Source organism: Staurois parvus, unplaced genomic scaffold, assembly GCF_062004578.1.
Source record: "Staurois parvus isolate SC_StPar_1 unplaced genomic scaffold, SC_StPar_1.0 ptg000974l, whole genome shotgun sequence".
Classification (NCBI taxonomy): Eukaryota; Metazoa; Chordata; class Amphibia; order Anura; family Ranidae; genus Staurois; species Staurois parvus.
In genome coordinates this window covers 183,447-205,198 of record NW_028318770.1, presented here as the reverse complement: position 1 = coordinate 205,198, position 21,752 = coordinate 183,447, and the positions used below count along the sequence as shown (strand labels likewise).

Genomic DNA, 21,752 nt, shown 5'->3' with positions numbered 1-21,752 from the left:
TGACATTCAGAAATTAAACAAAGCGATTTCTAATTTTCTCTGGCAGGGCCACAGCTCCCTGATAGCCCTCCACAAACTGCATCTCCCTAGGAGCAAGGGGGGATCAGGATTACCAAATGTCAGAGTTTATAACCTTTCATGTCTGTTAAGGGTGTGTCTGGATTGGCTGGTCCAGGCATCCAGATATTCAAACTACAGCTTAGAAAGAAACATGGTACACCCATTCAGCCTACAGGCTTTGCTACACTGTAATGTTAACTCTTTACCACCCCTTCTAAAACACAATCTGCTAATACGAGATACGGTGATTTCATGGAAAGAAATTAGGCCCAAATTGGGGGTATACCCTTGGATATCTCAACATTTACCGATACACAATAACCCTGCTTTTCCCCACTCTCAACAATACTCAGCCTATGCTGGGTGGGTGTCTCATGGCCTTGAAAAAATTGTACAACTTTTTTGTTGGCGCTTCAGGTCGTCCTATACCATTCCTGACTATTAAGTCGACATATGTTCTACCTCCTCACCATGATATATATGTTCTACAAGTACAAAACTTTGTAAAAATCTTGCCCCAGATAAAGTACTCAGATTTCGTACTTCAATAATCGACACTCTTCTGGCATGTGGTCAATTCAAAATATCGGATGTATACACTCCATTTAATTTACACTTCTACAGAACTTTGAAATCAACGTCTACGGCTTCTTGGTTGAAAGACTTTAACAATGCGTTCTCAGTGGAACAAATAATCTCAGGTTTTAGCAACACATGCTCCTTTATACACAATGAGTTCTGGCGGGAACAGCTCAAAATAGTTAATCGCGATTATAAGCCATGCAGCTTCTCCAAGACGCCCACGTCCGCTCAATCCTGCCCCCACTGCTCACTCAACAAGCCTACTCTTCTTCATAAATTCTGGACGTGTCCAGCTATCTCAAAGCTCTGGTCTCAAGTAGAACTATGGATACAATCAATTACTGGCCTGCAACCATCCATGAACCCTCTCTTTCTTCTATTTGGGAACTTAACTAGCCATGTAATCCAGCCTCATAGCCATCTCATTTTGCTCATCAATAAACACAAACCTTGGTTAGCTACCTGCTTAATGTCTGCCAGGAGAGCCATCCTGAGAAGATGGAAGTCTCTACCCCCTCTGTTAATAACAGATGTGACACAAGACCTCAACAGCCTACTTCGCATAGAACACTTGGATCTTCAAGTCTCTACCTCTAGCCACTTGAAATCTTTCAACCGTAAATGGTTCAATTACCTTACCAAGTCATATCCTACCACCGCCCTCCCAGCCTAATGAACAGGTCGTCAGAATATACTTCCTTTAGCTTTATGATATAAAAAAAAACATGCCTTACTATACCTGAGTCAACGTTCTCTACTACCTATACAGTCAACTCATGCCCATAGCGGGTTTTATACGCTTCCACAACCTGGCTCCCATTGATACTAGGAAGTCACTAGTGTATTAATTACACTAGAGACGATTCTCTTTCAAATGCTACTCAGGGAACTAGTGTCTTTTGAAAGTATATTTTAGTCGAACATAAGCCATCTGAGATCCTGGTATTCTCTGTGCTCTTTTATTACTTACCTTTCCCCCTTTTGCTCCCCTCTTTTTTTATTTTTTTCTTCCTTTTAGCCATTTTCTCTCTCTTCCCACCCCCCACCCCCCCTTTCTCCTTATTTATTTTTATTTTTTCTTTTAACCCACCCTATTTCCAGTCCCACTGAACCCTCTCCTCCATCATCTATCTCCATCTCCTCATTTCTGGAATTTCCCCTAACTTATTGTCTAGACCAGGGTGGGCAAACTTTTTGACTTGAGGGCCGCAATGGGTTCATATATTGGACCCGGGGGCCGGACCAAGAGTAGATGAATGATGTGTATGTGTCATCCATAGTAAGTATAGTAATATTCCCCCATAGTAAGCATAGTAATTAATCCTCCATATAGTAATTCATCCCCCATAGTAATTCATCCCCCATATAGTAATTCATCCCCCATATAGTAATTCATCCCCCATATAGTAATTCATCCCCCATATAGTAATTCATCCCCCCTATAGTAATTCATCCCCCCTATAGTAATTCATTCCCCATATTAAGTCCCCAAGTCCCCCCTGTGTCAATTCACTTACCTTTGCTCCTCGCGTTCCTCTAGCCGTGTTCCCGCGCCGTTCAGGTGTAGCATGAAAATCTGTCTCCTATGAGGATCTGTCCCCCTCGACGTATCTGTGCATGTGCCAGTTTCAGGCATTAGCAGCCGATCGACGATCTCCGGCACATGCGCAGATACGTCGAGGGGGACAGATCCTCATAGGAGACAGATTTTCATGCTACACGGCGGACTGTGAGAGTAGCCTAGCGGGAGCCTAGCTCCGCGGGCCGGATTAAAAGGTCCGCCGGGCCGTATACGGCCCGCAGGCCGTAGTTTGCCCATTGCTGGTCTAGACCAAGACAAGAGTTTGTTGTTTCAACTTCGATATTCTCAATCTTAATGTCTCCATATTATGTGATTGCTTCTTTTTTTTTTGGTTATGAAAGCATATTTCGGATGTTATTACTGCCTCAACTACCCAAATAATGTATTACATTATATAATGTCAAAACTCAATTAAAAATTTCTTTTTAAAAAAAAACAAAACCTCATTTGCCACATAGTTGCCCAATTAAACAGTGCATTGAGGTCGGCTTGTAAGTTATTATTATACAGTGTTTATATAGCGCCAAAAAGTTTGCTCAGAGCTGTACAATATAGTGGGGGACAGTACATGAGACAATACAGTAACAAAACAATATACGTGAGGTTCGAGGGCCCTGCGAGCTTACAATCTAGGAGGAAGGGGATAGTGGTACAGGAGGAAGTGGCTGTGGGGGAAGGAGTGGTCGGAGGAGTGGAGGAGATTGACTGTTAGGTGAGGGTGGGGTAGGCTTCCCTGAAGAGATGGGTTTTCAGGGTGTGCCTGAAGGTGAGGGTAGGTGACAGTCTGATGGATTGGGGTAGTGAGTTCCAGAGGATGGGGTAAATCCTGGAGAAGTCCTGCAGTCGGGCGTGAGAGGAGGACACCAGGGAGCTAGAAAGTAGGAGGTCTTGTGAGGAGCGAAGAGTACGGGTTGGGTGGTATTTGGGTATAAGGCCGGTAAGGTAGTTTGGGGCAGTGTTATGAATGGCTTTGTACGTCAATGTTAGTAGTTTGAATTTAATGCGTTGGGCAATCGGAAGCCAATGGACGGAATAACAGAGGGGGTGGCAGATGCGGAGCGGTTGGTAAGGTGGACGAGTCTGGCCGCTGAGGTCAGGATAGACTGAAGCGGGCATAGTCTGTGATGAGGTAGGCCAGTGAGGAGGGAGTTGCAGTAGTCGAGTCGTGAGATAATAAGGGAGTGAATGAGTTGTTTAGTAGTGTCTGGGGTTAGGAACTTACGTATTTTGGAGATGTTGCGGAGGTGGAGCCTGCATGAGTTTGCCAGCAATTGGACATGGGGTTGGAAGGACAGGTTTGAGTCTAGAGTGACACCTAGGACTTTGGCCTGCGGGGTGGGACTGATGGTGGCATTGTTGGTCGTGATGGAGAGGGTGGGGGGCGCGGGCTGGGGGGAAAATTAGGAGCTCGGTTTTGAAAAGGTTCAGTTTGAGGAAGTGGAGTGATGTCCACTCTGATATGTCGTTCAGTAGGCAGGTCATTTGGGTGGAGACTGAAGGGGTGAGGCGAAGGGTGGAGAGGTAGATTTGCCGTGGGAGTGTATCAGTTGGCCAAGGAAGGAGGTGTAGATGGAGAAGAAAAGGGGCCCGAGGACAGAGCCTTGGGAGACCCCAACAGAGAGGGGGAGAGAGGGGGAGGTGGCAGCGGTATAGGTAATGCTGAAGGAGCGTTGGGATAGATAGGAGGAGAGCCAGCAGAGAGTGAAATCTCTGATGCCAAGGGAGTATAGTTTATTAAGGAGGAGGGGGTGGTCAACTGTGTCGAAGGCTGCGGAGGGGTCGAGGAGTAGGAGGACTGAGTAGTGGCCAATAGCAGGTCATTAGTGATTTTGAGTAGGGCGGTTTCAGTGGAGTGTAGGGGGTGGAAGCCAGACTATAGTGGATCGAGGAGGGTTTTTGTCATTGAGGTGGGAGCTTAGGCGATTGTAGACTAAGCACTCGAGGCGTTTGGATGAAAATGGCAGCAGGGAGATGGGTCTAAGGTTGCTCAGGTCGGTGAGGTCCAGGGAGGGTTTTTTGAGTATGGGAGTGATGTGCGTGTGCTTTAGGGGGGAGGGGAATGCGCCAGTAGAGATTGAAGATGTGGGTGAGGGAGCATAGGATGGAGGAGGAGGAGGGAAACCGGAGGAGTTGTGTGGGGACAGGGTCAAGGGGGCAAGTGGTGAGGCGGGCTTCTGAGAAGACCTTAGTGACCTCTTCAGTGGTAGCATGGCTGCAGGAGTGTTGGGGAGGTTTTAGTGTGCGGGATGTTAGGTGTGGTGGGGGTCAGGGCGGTTGCGAGGTCAGAGGAGGGGAGAGTTGAGGGGGTTATATTGGGAGGGAGGCTAGGTGGGGAGGTAGATTGAGCATTGGCGATGTCTTTACGGATTGCGTCGATCTTGTTTTGGAAGTGGTTGGCAATCTCGTGGGCGGTGAGTGAGGTACTGGGTCGAGGTGGGGGGGGAGAGAGTAGGGAGTTGAAAGTGGAGAAGAGCCAGCGAGGACAGGTGGAGAGGGTATTGATGAGGGTTACGAAGTAGGCTTATTTGGCGACGTGGAGGGAGGAGGTGTAGGTGAGGAAGGCGGATTTGTAAAGGGTGAACGCTTGAGGGAATCTGGTTTTGCGCCATAATCGCTCCAGCGCACGACTGCGTCATTTAAGATTTTTGCTGTGGTCGTTCTGCCAGGGTCTAATGCTGCGTGTGGTTAGGGGTGCTAAGGAGTCTAAGGCAGCTGACAGCGAGTTGTTATACGCAGTAGTGCCCAGGTCAGGGCAGGACAGTGGAAGGATACTGTCATAAAGACGGTCAGCTGCAGAGTGGAGAGGGGCCGGGTTCAGGTTGCGGAGGTTATGGCTGGTGATGGTTTGACGTTTGGGGGGGGGTGTTTAAGGACGGGGAGACGAAGAACGTAATGAGGTTGTTGAAGTTGAAGACATCCTGTAAGGACGTTATTCCACTGCACAGCTTGGTGTCATTTGTAAAGACTGAAATGGGATTTGTAATCTCAGACCCTATATCGTTTATAAATATATTAAAAAGTAAGGGTCCCAACACTGAACCCTGGAGTACACCACTGATGACCCCAGACCATTCAGAGTATGAGTCATTACCCACTACTCTTTGAATATGATCTTTTAGCCAGTTTTCTATCCATTTAGGTGCAGACCATGTCTAGCATATAGGTTGCACCCCAAAGAAAAGTCAGCCCAGTGCTCTAGAAACCCAAATCCTTCCCTCTTACACCAGGTCTTTAGCTATGCATGAGTTCTCTAATCTCTCCCTGTCTTTCCTGAGTTGCGCATGGCACAGGTAATATTTCAGAGAATATCACCTTGGAGGTCCTTCCCTTCAACTTGCAGCCTAGTTCTTTAAATTGATTCTTAAGGAGCCTCCACCTTCCATGTATTCTGTCATTGGTTCCAACATGAACCAAGACAGCTGGGTCATGCCCAGCCCCTCCCAATAATTTATAAACCCGGTCCACCACATGCCAAACCCTGGCAAAAGGGAGACAGCAAAGAACTCGGTTGAGGCAATCCTGGCAACAAATTATTCTATCAGTCCTTCTGATCATAGAATCCCCTACTACCACCAGCTGTCTAGGCCTTCCTGCACTACCCTCACCACCCCTCCCAGATGGTCTGCCCTCCTGGCTGTTAGGGATAGCAGTGATATCCAGGGCTGCCACCCCTAAGCTTGTATGAACAGGAGCCAGGCGCTGTGTAGTTTTGTGATAGAAATAATACACCTTGTATGGAGGTGTGTCTTTAATAAGTCATATGGTAAAACAATAATAAATAACCAGCCTGTGGCTTTAGGAAGCCAGGTTCCAAGATGGACGGCCCGTCCGCTCAGAGGGAAGCAGTGGAGTAGAATGCCTGTCAGTGCAGGGACCACGTTTACCCGACATCCCAGCGTCCTGGATGACGTCACCACGATGTGGAGAGACAGAGGGGGGGAACTCTTGCTGGAGCCGCAGCTTTAGAAGGAAGAGGCCGGTTGCTGGGACAACATGTTTCGCGCGCATGCGCTTTGTCAAGTCCTTGACAAAGCGCATGCGCGCGAAACATGTTGTCCCAGCAACCTGGCTTCCTAAAGCCACAGGCTGGTTATTTATTATTGTTTTACCATATGACTTATTAAAGACACACCTCCATACAAGGTGTATTATTTCTATCACAAAACTACACAGCGCCTGGCTCCTGTTCATACCTCCCACAAACCGATGTGTTTTTACCATGGCAGCAGTGAGTTTTTTCCCCACCAATCATAGTTGACATATACCATTCACTTATTTCCTTTGGGACACATCTGTGCGCTTTTATCCAGACCGTTCACCCCTGAGCTTGCCACCCCCACATCTTCACCCAACTTGGCAAATCTGTTTGGGTACTCAAACCCAGGGCCAGCCTTCCTTTTCTGTGAGCTCCTACCTCTCCCTCTTGTTACAGTAACCCATCCTCCTACCTGATAATCCTGATTAGCCCCTCCGCCCTCCACACCAATCCCATTAGCGACCTGCTCAGAGAGCAGAAGACCCCTTTCAAGGTTGATAGTTCTGCCCAATGTTGCAACTTGCTCCTGCAGATCTCTAACACGAGATTCCAGAAGGGCAACCCGCTCACATCTGTCGCAGCGGTATCCATCCTGGAGCTGTTATTCCATTGCTGCATACATACTGCACACTGTGCACTGCACAAAACCCTCAACCCTGCTAGCACTCTTATCCCAGTTACAATATTAACAGGAAATATCAGATGTCACTTACAGGTTATCAGACTCCTGTTATAATCTCCTGTTTACAACTCCGGTTTTTAACTCCACTCAGTCAAAGGTCCGGCAAGCAAAATACAGGCAAGCTCATAGTGAGCTCTACAGCAAGTTATATAGGACCTGTATCACCTGTGACCAAGTAACCCCTCCCTTTAATTAGCAGAGTGAAGGAAGACAAGGATAGGAAGAAAAAAAATGCTATTTAAAAAGTGACAGAAAAAGGGATTTAAAAAAGTAAAAGCTTTTAGCAAGACCAAAAGAAGAAAATAAAACAACTACAAACACCAGCAATCACCAACAGTCAAAAGTAAAACTTTTGAATTTCCCACTCTTTTTAGTGATCAGCCAGCACAAAATGCCAGACCCTGCACATTAATTAAGAAATGTTGCATAATCTGACCCCCCCCCCCCCCCCCCCGGATATTTGCCTGTGTCCTCACTTGATCCATTGCTATGCCCGTCTGCAGCAGCTGTCCACACTCACACAGGATTTTCTGAGGCAGCAGGAGCCATTGGCTAGAGCAGGGGGCAGGGTGAGCAGTGTTGCCTGTGTCTATGGATGAAGGCATTGCTGCGTGGGATTAAGCCCACAGTTGTGCAACAACAGGAAGCTGCTTCCTATGGTGGCACAATAAGGAGAAGTGGAGCCAGGAACATTGGTGGGGGCTGAGCATACCCTTTGGTGCTATATAAATACTGTATAATAATAATAATATAATAATTCTAGAAGCAGAGGATCACGGCCACAATGTGCAATTCTATTGCACAGAGAAGGTAAATATAATGTTTGTCATATACAGTGTATGTATACATACATACGCATTACAATCACTTCTGTTATGTAAATGAATAAAAGCTTACCATTTAAGAAACCCTATCAGTGTTAAAGTGTTACTAAACCCACAACAGTAAAATCAGTCTGTATATGCATTAAAGCATGCCTGTTATACTTCACTGTGGAACCTAAGGGGTTAATACTTTGTATTGTGTAAAAAAGGTGGTTTGATCCTGTCTTCTCTGATCCTCCCCTTCTTCAATTGTCCCCAATCCATCTGCTGATAGTACAGAGCTCTAGGAGTCACTCTGCACATGCTCAGTTTGGTGTGTATTGCTAGAGCTTTTTTTTTTTCTTTGGGAGGGTCATGTGATCAGCACAGGGCCAATGAGCACTGTTCAGACAGAGGGTCAGGGGTTATGCAACCTCATAAGACAGTCAGAAAAGAATGAAAACTCCTCCTAAAAGATTAACCAGTGCTTGATAGAAGTCACAAGATTGCTATATACTGCTGATGAGAAAAGGTATTTAGCAGTTTATATTTACTAAAATAATTGCATTTCCATGTTCTGTGTACTGTGGAAGACCAGATATAGTAAATGCAGGGCCCTGGGTTTAGTAACACTTTAAATAGCTTGTTTCAACCTTCTAACTGCCACTTTTGCTGGACAGCTTGATCTGTTAAAGAAAGTCTAAAAAATAACAGACTTACTGGACAGATCACCTGGTAAAAATAAAGGAAAAACACCTAAAATATAAAACTAATGCAGCCACCACAACTATATATTGGTAAGCTGCAATATAATAAATGTTTGCCTTTGGGTTTATATACACTTTAACCTGTCTCCTACTACACAATCACAATATCTCCCCATTTGAGGAATCATTTGTGATTGCTGCTAAAATCAATAGCCATATATTCAAATCTGCAACTGTATATTACCTTCTTTGTGATTTACAAAATAATATAGTTATATTTGTGTATTAAGAGATGATAGAGTTAAAGACCATTTCTGGGGAAAAGCAGAAAATTCTCTCTTGCAGTGGGGCTGCACCCACACTGCTAGTTTTAAGTGCTTGTTTCTATCTGGAATGCACTTTTACTTACATAGTCCTCCACTTCTCCCCCAACAGAGAGCATTCGCCTTTACTCCCTAATACTGTCCCTGCAGTGGACTGTCCCTCAAGGTCCTCATGTCCAATGCAGGACTATGTGCACTGCATTGGACTTGAAAATGTCAGAGGACCTGCTACCACTGGAGCCTAGGGAAGAGGAGGCTGCACGGACTTCTCTTTTAGCCTGGAGGGAGCCTGCAGGAGCGGATCATCAGGTAAGTAAAACTGCTTCGCTGCGCCTGTAGACCTAAATGACTATTTAACCCTTGCTATGCAGGGGTAGCCCCATCATAAAGGAGGATTTTTCCTTTCTTTGGTGATCAGTTTTAATTGATTTGTATATATTTTTTCTGGTGGCATTGATTTTTCAGCCTGTGTTACTAGGATAATGTAAATGGGTATTTCAATATTAGCCTGAGGAAGGGGTAGTGTAATGTGGCCCAAAACATTTCCCAATAGCATATATCCATATTTTTCATGCTTTGATAAAAATAATTCAAAAACAGGAAAATTACATCTCAAAAAGATAAGGATGAGCAAAACATCAATCTTAAAAAAAATCATTATAAAGTATACAAAATCTTACTTTGGCTACATAGAAAACATTTCTATCACTTGAATGTCAACACACTATTCAATATTATTTTTTAGATTTTTAGACAAATATCGATTTGTGTGTTTACATTTTGGTGTTCTTTGCACAAGTTGAAGTGATCGAAATGTTTTCTATGTAGTCAAATAAAGCAGGATTTAGTATACTTTGTAATGATTTTTTGTGATTAGTGTTTTGCTCATCCATATCTTAATTTTATGGTTTATTAAAAAAAAAAAGATCTGAATACTGCAACCTTATATTTTCTGTATCACACATTTATATATATTTCTATGTAGGTTTTACATTTGGGTCATTAAGTATTTCCTTTTCAGTCCCCCCTGTAACTTAAAATACCTTTCTGAACTACAGAAAATGCTTAACGTGTGTGAAGGCATGCACTATTTTATATTCACACTAGAAGAGGGATGCATGAACACTTCCCCTCGACTTATTCCCATCACTCACCCAGAGCTTCAGAGAACAGCACAGCTACCAGGAGCAGACAGAGCCCAGGGAGCCCACAAGTGGCAGCTGTAGACATGACCCACAAGAAAGTTGAGATCATAACATCACATCAGTGCTGCTGCTCCCCCTCCTCCACTTCTCTGTAGCCAGAATCCTCTCTTGCTTCCTTCCTTCTCCTCCTCTTCCACTTCCCCTCACTCCTCCTCTCAGCCTGGATATCTTCCCTTAAACCTCCCCTTCTCCTTTCTCTCCCCATCATCATTCTTTCTCTATGGTCACTCTTGTACCCTATACTTTATTCAGTTTAGCTTTCCAAGTAAAACAAAAGCATAACTTAATTTGTGAACTCTGTGAAGGAAATACCATCATACCTTACTCATCTAAGCCATGTGTGCTAAACGTTGAAGTTAACATTTTTTTACAACAATAAAAAAAGTTATGCTACCAGTACCATTGTAGCAATATTTGGCAAAAGCCCCTATCAAATTAGAGAGCTCTTTGCACATGTAAATACCTTAAACTGACCTATCTCAAAAGTTACTTTAAAAACATTTTTTTTAAACTATAATTACTAATTAATCTTAAATGATAGCACCATCCAGCTGCACACAACTGAAATTGCAGATCAGGCTGGCAGTGTGAATGTCTAACTTGCCTGCAGAAATGGGAAGAAAAAGAACAGAGACAGTGACCCAAGTCAAATTTGCTGCCTCTCCTACAGACAGCCCTGAGTCTCAGAATTACATGCACTTGGTGTACATTAAAGGTCATGCATTTAGCAGTAATTGAATCCTAAATCTGGTCATAGATGGATCAAACTTTTGATCCAGCTATGGCCATTCCCATTTGTGAGATGTTAAACTTATGATTGATTTCTCACAACCGGACTTGTTGGAAAAGTTTTGTTCAATCAGCACTGCAGCTAATCTGCAGCAGCACTGATCAGTACATTCTGACAGTGGAACAGTTCTCGCTGTCAGAATACAATAGCACAGGGAGGATTCCTGTGAGGGGATCCATTCACCTGTCAATGAGCCCCTTACTGATCGAAAGAAATCTGACCAATACATGCTCAGCTTAAAGTGTTACTAAACCCAGTACCCTGCATTCACTATGTCTGGTCTTCCACAGTACACAGAACATGGAAATGCAATTATTTAAATAAATATAAACTGCTAAATATCTTTTCTCATCAGCAGTTAGAGCAGTCTTGTGACTTCTATCAGTGTCCAGCAGAGCACATGTTAAAGCTTGTAGGAGGAGTTTTCATTCTGTTCTAGGAGGATGCAAAACCCCTGGCACCACTGTCTGGACAGTGCTGATTGGACCTGTGCTGATCATATGCAGTCTCCCAAGAAAAAAAAATATCTCTAGCAATACACACCAAACTGAGCATGTACAGAGTGACTCCACATGATGTGTCTTATCAGAAGATAAGAGGGGGACACTGGAAGAAGGGAAGATCAGAGAAATCAGGATCAAACAGCATTTTTACACAATGAAAATGATTAACCCCTTAGGTTCCACAGTGAGTATAACAAGCCAAAGAGAATCTGCTTTAATCAGATGCAGCCACTTGTGTGGGGCATTTTGACAGCTGTGGGGCTGGCTGGCTGGCTGGCTGGCTGGAGCTGAAGAATCTCATAGAGGTAAGGTGTGTTGGTCAGTACATTTTTTTTACCTTCATGCATTCCCTGCTTTAAGGTAAAAATATTTCAGCTGTTGTGTTTTCTCACTTCCCTAAAGAATGTCCTGTTTCAATCCACCGCTGTGTCCATCTTCAGCAACACTCTCCTCTCTCTCACCTCACAGGACATGGAGGCAGCAGTGAGAGCCATTGGAGGGAGTGGTTGGTGGGGTCAAGGCATGCTGGACTACTATGGACACACAGAGCCTGGCTCGGAAGTGAGCCGCAGGTGTGCCCCATAGGGAATAGTTTCATATGGTGGTGCACAGAGAAGGACAAGAATTACTACTGCACATTTTGCCTGCTGTCATACTCTCCTCACTATCTCCTACACATCCTGTAAACCGTCATACCTTCCACAGTTCTCTCTTACCCCTAACATACCCTTGACATCCCTTTCCTGCACATACCATCCACTATCATACCCTTTGCAATCTTTTGCACATTCTGCTTCCTGTTATACATTCTCTCCTGCAAATACTATATGCCCATATGTGTATTCCTTTACTGAACATACTCAGGGGCGGCACTTTTTAGGGGGGCGGCATGGCAGCGCCACCCCCCCCCCTTTTTCCAACAGAAGGGGACACTTAGGACAGGGGCTGCTGTGTCTTACCTTTCTCTGCGACTTCGTGTCCCACTTCGATACGGTCCACGAGGAGCTGCTGCAGTAGGGGTAGAGAGGTTGTCCGGTCCGGTGTCTTCATTTCCCTGGATCTTGGATCGCGATGCGGGTGGTATGACATGCCGCCCCTCTCATCTGGCCACACCCCCAGGAACATTGGGCAGCCTATGGAAGCCCGTCCCTCCCTCTCCAAGCTCCACCTCCTCGTCGGTGTTTGGCTGCCGTCCCTGTAGCTCAGGGAAAGCACACTGGCAGAGAGGAGGAGCCGAGTGGCAACGTGAAGATCGAAGAAGCTGAGGGACCGCCGAAGCCGGTGAAGAGGAGGAGAGCGGTCGGAGAAGGAAGAAGGAGAAGGTAAGTGTCCGTGCTTGGCTTGGTAAGGTACAGTGAAGGAAATAAGTATTTGATCCCCTGCTGATTTTGAATGTTTGCCCACTCACAAAGAAATGATCAGCCTAAAAATCGAATGGTAGGTTTATTGTAACACTGAGAGACAGAATAGCAACAAAAAATTTTAAAGAAATGCATGTCTAACAAAATATGCGCTGATTTGCATGTTCATGAGGGAAATAAGTATTTGCTCCCATTCAAAAAACATGATTTAGTACTTGGTGGCAAATCCCTTGTTGGCAATCACAAAGGTCAGACGTTTCCTGTACTTGGCCACCAGGTTTGCACACATCTCAGGAGGGATTTTGGCAGATCCTCTCCAAGTCATTAAGGTTTGGTGGCTGACGTTTGGCAACTCGAACTTTCAGCTCCATCCACAGATTTTCAATCGGATTAAGTTCTTGAGACTGGCTAGGCCACTCCAGGACCTTAATATGCTTCTTCTTGAGCCACTCCTTTGTTGCCTTGGCCATGTGTTTTGGGTCATTGTCATGCTGGAACACTCATCCACGACCCATTTTCAATGCCCTGGCTGAGGGAAGAAGGTTCTCACCCAAGATTTGACGGTACATTGCCCCGTCCACCGTCCCTTTGATGCAGTGCAGTTGTCCTGTCCCCTTAGTAGAAAAACACCCCCCAAAGCAGAATATTTCCACCACGTTTGACAGTTGGGATGGTGTTCTTAGGGTCATAGGCAGCATTCCTCCTCCTCCAAACACGGCAAGTTGAGTTGCTGCCAAAGAGCTCAATTTTGATCTCATCTGACCACAGCACTTTCAACCAATCCTCCTCTGCATCATTCAGATGTTCAGTGGCAAACTTCAGACGGGCCTGGACATGTGCTTTCTTGAGCAGAAGGACCTTGCGGGCACTGCAGGATTTCAATACTTGTCAGCGTAGTGTGTTACCAATTGTTTTCTTGGTGACTGTGGTCCCAGCTGCCTGGAGATCATTGACAAGACCCTCACGTGTAGTTCTGGGATGATTCCTCACTGTTCTCATGATCATTGACACTCCACGAGGTGAGATCTTGCATGGTGTACCAGACCTAGGGAGACTGACAGTTGTTTTGTGTTTCTTCCATTTGCGAATGATTGCACCAACTGTTGTCACCTTCACACCAAGCTTCTTGGTGATAGTTTGGAAGCCCAGTCCAGCCTTGTGTAGGTCTACAATCTTGTCACTGACATCCTTGGACAGCTCTTTGGTCTTTGCCATGGTGGAGAGTTTGGAATCTGATTGTTTGATTGCTCCTGTGGACAGGTGTCTTTTATACAGGTAACAAAATGAGATTAGCAGCACTCCCTTTAAGAGACTGCTTCTAATCTCAGCTTGTTACCTGTATGAAATACACCTGGTAGCCAGAAATCCTGCTGAATGATAGGGGATCAAATACTTATTTCCCTCATGAACATGCAAATCAGTGCATAATTTGTTAGACATGCATTTCTTTTGAATTTTTTGTTGCTATTCTGTTTCTCGGTGTTACAATACACCTACCATTCGATTTTTAGACTGATCATTTCTTTGTGAGTGGGCAAACATTCAAAATCAGCAGGGGATCAAATAATTGTTTCCATTACTGTAAGTGTGGGAGCAACAGTGCCCCATCATTGGTGTCAGTAACATGGGACACTATTGCTCCCACTGACACCAATGATGGGACATTATTCCTCCCACTGACACCAATGATGGGGCACCATTCCTCCTACTGACACCAATGATGGGCTACCATTCCTCTCATTGACACCAATGATGGGGCACTATTCCTCCCACTGACACCAATGATGAGGCACTGTTCCTCCCACTGACACCAATGATGGGGCACTATTCCTCCCACTGACACCAGTGATGGGGCACTATTCCTCCCACTGACACCAATGATGGGACACTATTCTTCACACTGACACCAATGATGGGACACTTTTCCTCCCACTAACACCAACAATGGGGCGCTATTCCTCCCACTGACACCAATGATGGGTCACTATTCCTCCCATTGACAACAATGATGGGGCACTATTCCTCCCGTTGACACCAATGAAAGGGAACTATTGCTCCCACTGACACTAATGATGGGGCGCTATTCCTCCCACTAACACCAATGATGGGGCGCTATTCCTCCCACTAACACCAATGATGGAGCTCTATTCCTCCAACTGACACCAATGATGGGGCTCTTTTCCTCCCGCTGACACCAATGATGGGACACTATTCCTCCCACTGACACCAGTGATGGAGCACTATTCCTCCCACTGACACCAGTGATGGGGCACTATTCCACCCACTGACACCAGTAATGGGGCACTATTCCTCCCATTGACACCAGTGATGGGGTATTATTCCTCCCACTGACACAAGTGATGGGGCAGTATTCTTCCCACTGACACCAGTGATGGGGCACTATTCTTCCACTGACACCAATGATGGGGCAGTATTCCTCCCAATGACACCGATAATGGAATAAAATAAGAGGTGGAGCGCTAAAGAGGAAGGGTAGAATTTACAGATGAAGGAGTGGATCTTAAACAGGAAGGGGTGGGAAAAATTTAGATGCAGGGGGGTGCCCGATTTTAGTCTTGCCTAGGGCAGCACAATACCAAAATACACCACTGCACATACTGATTGGTTGCATACCCTCCACAGTCCTTTCCACAATATACTGGCTGCTGCCATATCCTTGGGATTGCTTTCCTGTACATACTGCCAACTTTCATACCTTCCTGCAATATTCAGCTCCAGTTACAGGCATAATATTGCTAATTATCTTTAATTTTACACTAGAGATATGTTATAGGTTAGGCTTACCTTAAAAAATATTTGCAGGGAAAAAAAAGTACATTTATTATTTATTTCCACAGGTGCCTGCAAAGCATTGTAACCTCACTTAGTGGATGGTCAGTCTAATGCCAGGCTCCTGCCAACTCTTCCTCTAGTTCTCTGCCCATATCAGGGTATAGGCTTTAGGTTGGAAAGCTAGGGGAAGTGCTAATGGACTATGAGTGTGGTGATCACCACACTTGCATTTGATTGTATTGAGAACAATGGTGGCAAATGGGTCTTGTAACTCATTCATTCACATATCTCTCTGAATGAATGACATGGCATTGCAGGTCAAGCCCTGCTCAGCGAGACCGATTTCAAAAGTGATTTGTGATTTTATTGTGTACTGTGTGCTGATTTACTAAGCAGACCTGCTGCTTTCTATTTCACTGCAGCATGTCCATGATGACAGGAGAGAGATCTGTGTTGTTTACACACAGATCTCTCCCCTCTCAGCTTTGCCAACGATCACCCAGTGATTGACATCCACAGGAGCCAATAGCAGGCGGTTAGGGCGGTGCACATACGCTCCCACCCGGAAATGCAAAATCATGTATATGGACATGATTTTGCCCAGCAAAGCCTTCTTGTGGCAGTACATCTGCTATGGGGCAGTGGGCAAGTGGTTAATAATTTATAAACATTTTACACAATTAAGACAATTTCATAGTACAGTTCACAGAGGCACCAACTAGGAATGATGCTCTGCTAGACCTGGTAATCTAAACCCATGCAGAGCTTATTACTAATGTTCATATAAAAGAGCATCAGGGTGGCAGTGACCATAACATAATTTCATTTAATGTTAGCTGTAAACAACAAGCACATACGGGAAAGATAAAAACACTCAACTTTAAGAGAGCAAATTTTCCAAGGTAAGGGCTGCTCTCCAAGACTTAGACTGGGAGGGAATATTGGCATCGATGAACACTGAACAGAAATGGGTGTTCTTCAAAGAGACTGTAAGCAAACACACTGCAAAATATGTTTAAAAGGCTAAAAATAAAACTTGTGGGTTACGGCCAAAGTTAAAAAAGCTATAAATAATAAAAAAGCATTTCAAAAATATAAAAATGAAGGAACACTATCATTGTTTAAATATTACAAAGAATCTAACAGAATATGTAAAAAGGAAATCAAGGCAGCAAAAATTGATGAACTACAGATTGCAAAAGATAGCAGGACTAACCCCAAAAATTAGACAAATATATTAATAGTAAGAAGGTCCGGTCCGAGTATGTAGGCCCTTTACAAAGTAGTGACACTGACCCTAGCCAAATGCAAAACTAGTGAAAAACAGTCAGAAAAGATGAGTAGGGCGAAAAAATGTCAGTGGCCTCCACCTGTAAAACCATTCCTGTTATGGGTGTTGTCTCATTGTCGCCCATCTAGTGCACCTGTTAATTTCATTAACACCAAATCACCTGATTAACAACCCCCTCTGCTATTTAACTGAACAGATCAATATCCCAGGAATTTAATTGACTTGTTGCTATACTCTGATTAAAAAGTGTTCCTTTAATTTTTTTGAGCAGTGTACATACTAGGGGGAGTACAACTGGGGGAATCAATGGTGGAAAAGGATCTGGGTGTTCTGGTAGATCATAAACTTAATAATGGCATACAATGCCAGGTTGTGGTTTCCAAAGTGAGCACAATCCTCTCTTGTATTAGGAGGTATGGACTGCAGAGAGAAATATAATTTTGCCTCAGTACAAATCATTAGTAAGACCTCATCTGGAATATGTTGTTCCCTTTTGGGCACCAATTCACAAAACGGATATTGGAGAAAGGGCAGCAAAACAGATAAGAAGCATGGAGTTCAGCTATGAGGAACTGAATGTATTCTCTCTTGAGAAGAGGAGATTAACCTCCCTGGCGGTATGATTATTTCAGATATTTGGTGCTGAAAGCGGTACCATTATTCTGCATGGAAATATGTAGTTTTTTTATTGTAGGCTGTAATATTTAGGAATAACTCACTGAAATCTGTCCGAACAAGAGTCTATTAAACATCCCGGGTATGATAAAATTTGAAACACAAAATCATAAATTATAATTTAATAAATAATCATAAAAAATAATAATATAATAATATTACATTTAATTCAATAATATAATCAAACCAAACACACTGAAATTTGAAATATAGCGCCAAGTTCGCACATCGCTGAGCAAAGTCGCAAAATCGTTTTCAGTGTCTGATGACGAATTTCTCCACGAATCATTATCACTCAATTCTGCAAGTGGTTCTAATTTACTATCGCTGTTCTCTAGCTGATCTAAACCCACTTTTGACCTAAAGGGACGCTTTTTGGACGCCGTGGACTTTTCTAAGTTTCCAGGCAGAAAGAACATTCAAAATGCAGACAGGGGACAGGACAGAGCACTAGGGACAAAATGTATGTGAAATGGGTTGAAACAGCAATGTTTTACTATGAAAAATTGTTTTGAAAAAAATGACATTTTTTTTAAATTTTCAAATTTCCCACCGCCGGCGGCGCCCGTACGTCCCGACGTCACAGGGACCGGAACACAGGAGCCGGATGCCGGCATCTGCCGGAGGAGATGGCCGGGGATGCTGCAGGGGACACATCGCGGGAGCGAAGGACAAGGTAAGTGCTGCAGGGAATCCCTATGCAGCGCTGCATGGTAAGCCCGAGTGTAGCTCGGGGTTACCGCTTTTGGTACAGACATTTTACCCCGAGCTACACTCAGGAATACCGTTAGGGAGGTTAAGGGGGGATATGATCAACATGTATAAATACATCAGTGGTTCATATAGTGAACTCAATGTAGAGTAATTCCCCTTAAGGTCATCACAGAGGTAAAAGAGGCACTCTTTATATCTGAAGGAAAAGAGATTTAATCTCCAAATATGGAAAGGTTTCTTCACAGTAAGAGCTGTGAAAATGTGGAATAGTCTCCCTCAGGAGTTGGTTCTGGCCAGCTCAGTAGATTGCTTTAAAAAATGCCTGGATTATTTCCTAGATACACATAATATAATGGGATATTAATATTAATAGATAAAGTTGATCCAAGGAATATCCGATTGTGAATATTATGGTTGAACTAGACTTGTCTATTTTCAGCCAGATTAACTATGTAACAAGCTTATATACTGTAAGTGTGATGGTCAGGTGTTCAAAACATTTGGCTATATAGTGTACTAAATATTCAACTAATTAAAACCAACTAGCTGTTTAGTTAGCACATTAAAAGGGCAAGTACACTTTTAGTAAAAAGTGCTCTTGTCTATCCTACATATCCCCTTAAAATAACTGAAAAACCCCACACAAAGTTGCACCCTTACATCAGCATTACATCAGCATTACAGCCATGGCCTCCTCGAGGCAGGAAAATTTTTCCTTGATGGTCTCACTTGTGTAGTGAACCCCCATAGACTTGAATAAGGCTACCTACTGATTTTGTCTAGTCTAAAGCATACAGATTCCTCCATCCACACTAAACAGATACAGTAATTGAATCTCCTCTTGTGGCTAAAATTTTAAAAGCTGGCCCCAACAGCTATAAAAAAAAAAAGTTCAGTCCCCCGCCCCCACCTCAGCCCTTTGGAACACTTCCAAGGTCCAAGAGGACTGCAGCCCATTCACAAAATGCAGCACACCTCGCGCATGCACAGTAGGAAACCGGTGGTGAAGCGCAAGGCTTCACTGCTGGCTTCCCTTAGTGAAGATGGCGGTGCCAGCACCCAACAGCCGATTGAAGAATTGGCTCAAGGTGAGGACACTGCTGGATTCCTGGATAGGTAAGTGCCCTAATACTAAAAGTTAGCAGCTACAGTATTTGCACATCAACAAGGAAGTCAATTATTTACCCCATGCAGCCAACTTTAAATAAAATAATAATAAATAAATAATTCAATAAAATTAATGATTTACCAAATAAGAAATACAAAATTATATACACCTAAAAAAATTAAATAAAATCACATGAAAAATCTATCTGAATATATATTATAAAACGGAATATGGAATAATTGCATTCAATCTACACATTTATATAGTATTAACATACAGCATTTCCAACAGGAACCAAATCCACATGATTCTCTAAAGGAGCTGGCAACTTTACAAAAAATGACAAACCTACATAATATTTTATTCCAGATAAATTATTTGACGTAGAAATAAATCAACTGATTTGCTAAAGTTTTGGACTTTAAAAGGAGGCCTTCAACAAGCAATTTTCACCCAACCCTACCTGTCTATGGATCAGTCTATAAAGGTACTAAGGATGTAAAAGAAACAATATGATTAGATTTTTAACACAATACTTTGTATGCAGTAATTGCTATAAAACTATATTACTTATGTGAGTGGGTTTTTGCACATTTGAAGCTTTTTCTTGGTAACAGTCTCTTTAAAGAAAAACTGTCTAAAATAAAGCTTTAGTGTTCCAATACCTTTTAAAATGTTTTGGGGTTTTTTCACAACAGTTAGTTCTGCAAACCAATATGTGTCTCAGTGGAGTATTGTTTGGAAAACAACATGCAAACTGTACAATAAATTTTCTCAACACTGTAGCTGCTACTGCTACCGTACATCCAGATTATGACAATCATGAGACAGCTATTGTGCCCTAGAATATAAGCATTCCGCTCATCTCCTTCCTGCAAAAACAAAAGTGCTGATGAAGGGGGAAGGGTGCAGCACAACCTCCCAAACTATACAGCCTTTTGATCCAGAACACAGCTACAACCATATGTGCTCCACTTCCTGTGTGACCAAAAGCTGTTTGTTGTAATGTAAAAGGCATGGCATGACTGTGCAACCTATTTATTTATTTGGGATTTGTTTATTTTTTTCAAGGCTTGCCAATTAAAGAATTCATGGTGAACATTGGTAAAGACATAGGCAAACTGACCTATAAAAAAATAACTTGGACAGCGATAACATATTGTCTGTTATGCACAATATATGTGTGACTTTCTTTTTTTTAAAGAATAATATTTTATTAGAGCTTTAAAAAATTAGGAGTGTACATCATATTGAGATTACATATGGGAGGCAACTCAGAAAGTGAATCATATCAACAATACACTTACAAAGCACAACATGTATTGAACCCAGTCTTACACTAAAGAGGGATCATACTAAATGAATTGTTCAAAATAAGAATAACACAATACCCTTTTATTCATATTCATATGACTTTAACATTACATTATTTTTATTCCTCATCTAATACTCTTAGTGTAATCACTGCTTAGAATTTTTTATGTTCTGTACAACGTGATGCAATTTTCCCAAAGTGTCATATAATCTGTCCTATTATTTGTGTGTATTATCATTGCTTCACAACAAATCCAAACTTATTTTAGTCATTTTGTGCTTATCTTTGTAATTAAGCATGGTACGATTTTATTTTACACAAGTGAAGTTGGGGAGGTTAGAACGATTATCCTAACTTTATAGTGAAATAGCTGTTAGTTTGTAAGTAGCAGGATGAGGGAAAGTGTGCCATGACAGTGAAAGGCATGCAGGATCTTTCTCTTCCACAATATACTCGTACATGGAAAATGTTAGCAGTAGGATGCATTCCCTTTCCCCAATCACTCACCCGCAGCCTCAGGGAACAGCACTGCCATTAGGAGCAGGTAGAGCCCAGGGAGCCCAGGGAGCCCACAAGTTTCAGCTGTAGACATGACCCACAAGAAAGCTAAGATCTTAACATCACATCAGTGCTGCTGCTACCCCCTCCTCCTCGAATATGTAGCCAGAATCCTCTCTCTTTCTTCCTTCCTTCCTTCTTCTCCTCCTCTTCCACTTCCCCTCACTCCTCCTCTCAGCCTAGATATGTTTCTACTAAACTCTCCTTTCTCACATCCCCCCAAACATCTCCAATTCTCCATGGCTACTCTTTACTCATGTGCTATGGGAGGGAATTTGCATTATACTTTACTCATTTTAAAGGCTAGGTTCACCTTAAAGTGCCCAATAGGCAAGTGGTTAAAAAAATTATTAATGAATATATTTTTTTCTGTATTTATTATTTTTGTACAAAGCATTGCACTCACAATTATTATTATTATTATTATACAAGATTTATATAGAATCAACAGTTTTGCACAATGCTTTACAATCAGGGACAGTGGCTAAATGGTTAGCATTTCTGCTTAGAAGTACCTAGGGTCATGGGTTCAAATCCTCCTTCATTGCACTACCTGCCTGGAGTGTGCATGTTCTCCCTGTGCCTGCCTGGGTTTCTCCAGGTATTCTGGTTTCCTCCCACACTTCAAAGACATGCTGGTAGGTTAATTGGCTCCTGTCTAAAT

The 21,752-nt window shown here is 43.1% G+C and overlaps 1 protein-coding gene across 4 annotated transcripts in view; it reads right to left on the bottom strand.

The window, feature by feature from the left end:
* RECK (reversion inducing cysteine rich protein with kazal motifs) overlaps window positions 1-21,243 on the bottom strand; it is a 449,691-nt gene extending 428,448 nt beyond the window's left edge. For 3 of the 4 annotated variants that reach the window (XM_089657193.1, XM_089657194.1, XM_089657196.1), the window contains exon 1: window positions 9,930-10,080. In XM_089657193.1, coding sequence (XP_089513319.1) covers window positions 9,930-10,029 — 100 coding nt within the window. In that variant the 5' untranslated portion in view covers window positions 10,030-10,080. Of the gene's footprint in view, window positions 1-9,929; window positions 10,081-21,037 lie in introns of those variants that run through there. The other variant, XM_089657195.1, reaches the window with a different exon arrangement.
* Window positions 21,244-21,752: the final 509 nt, after the last annotated feature.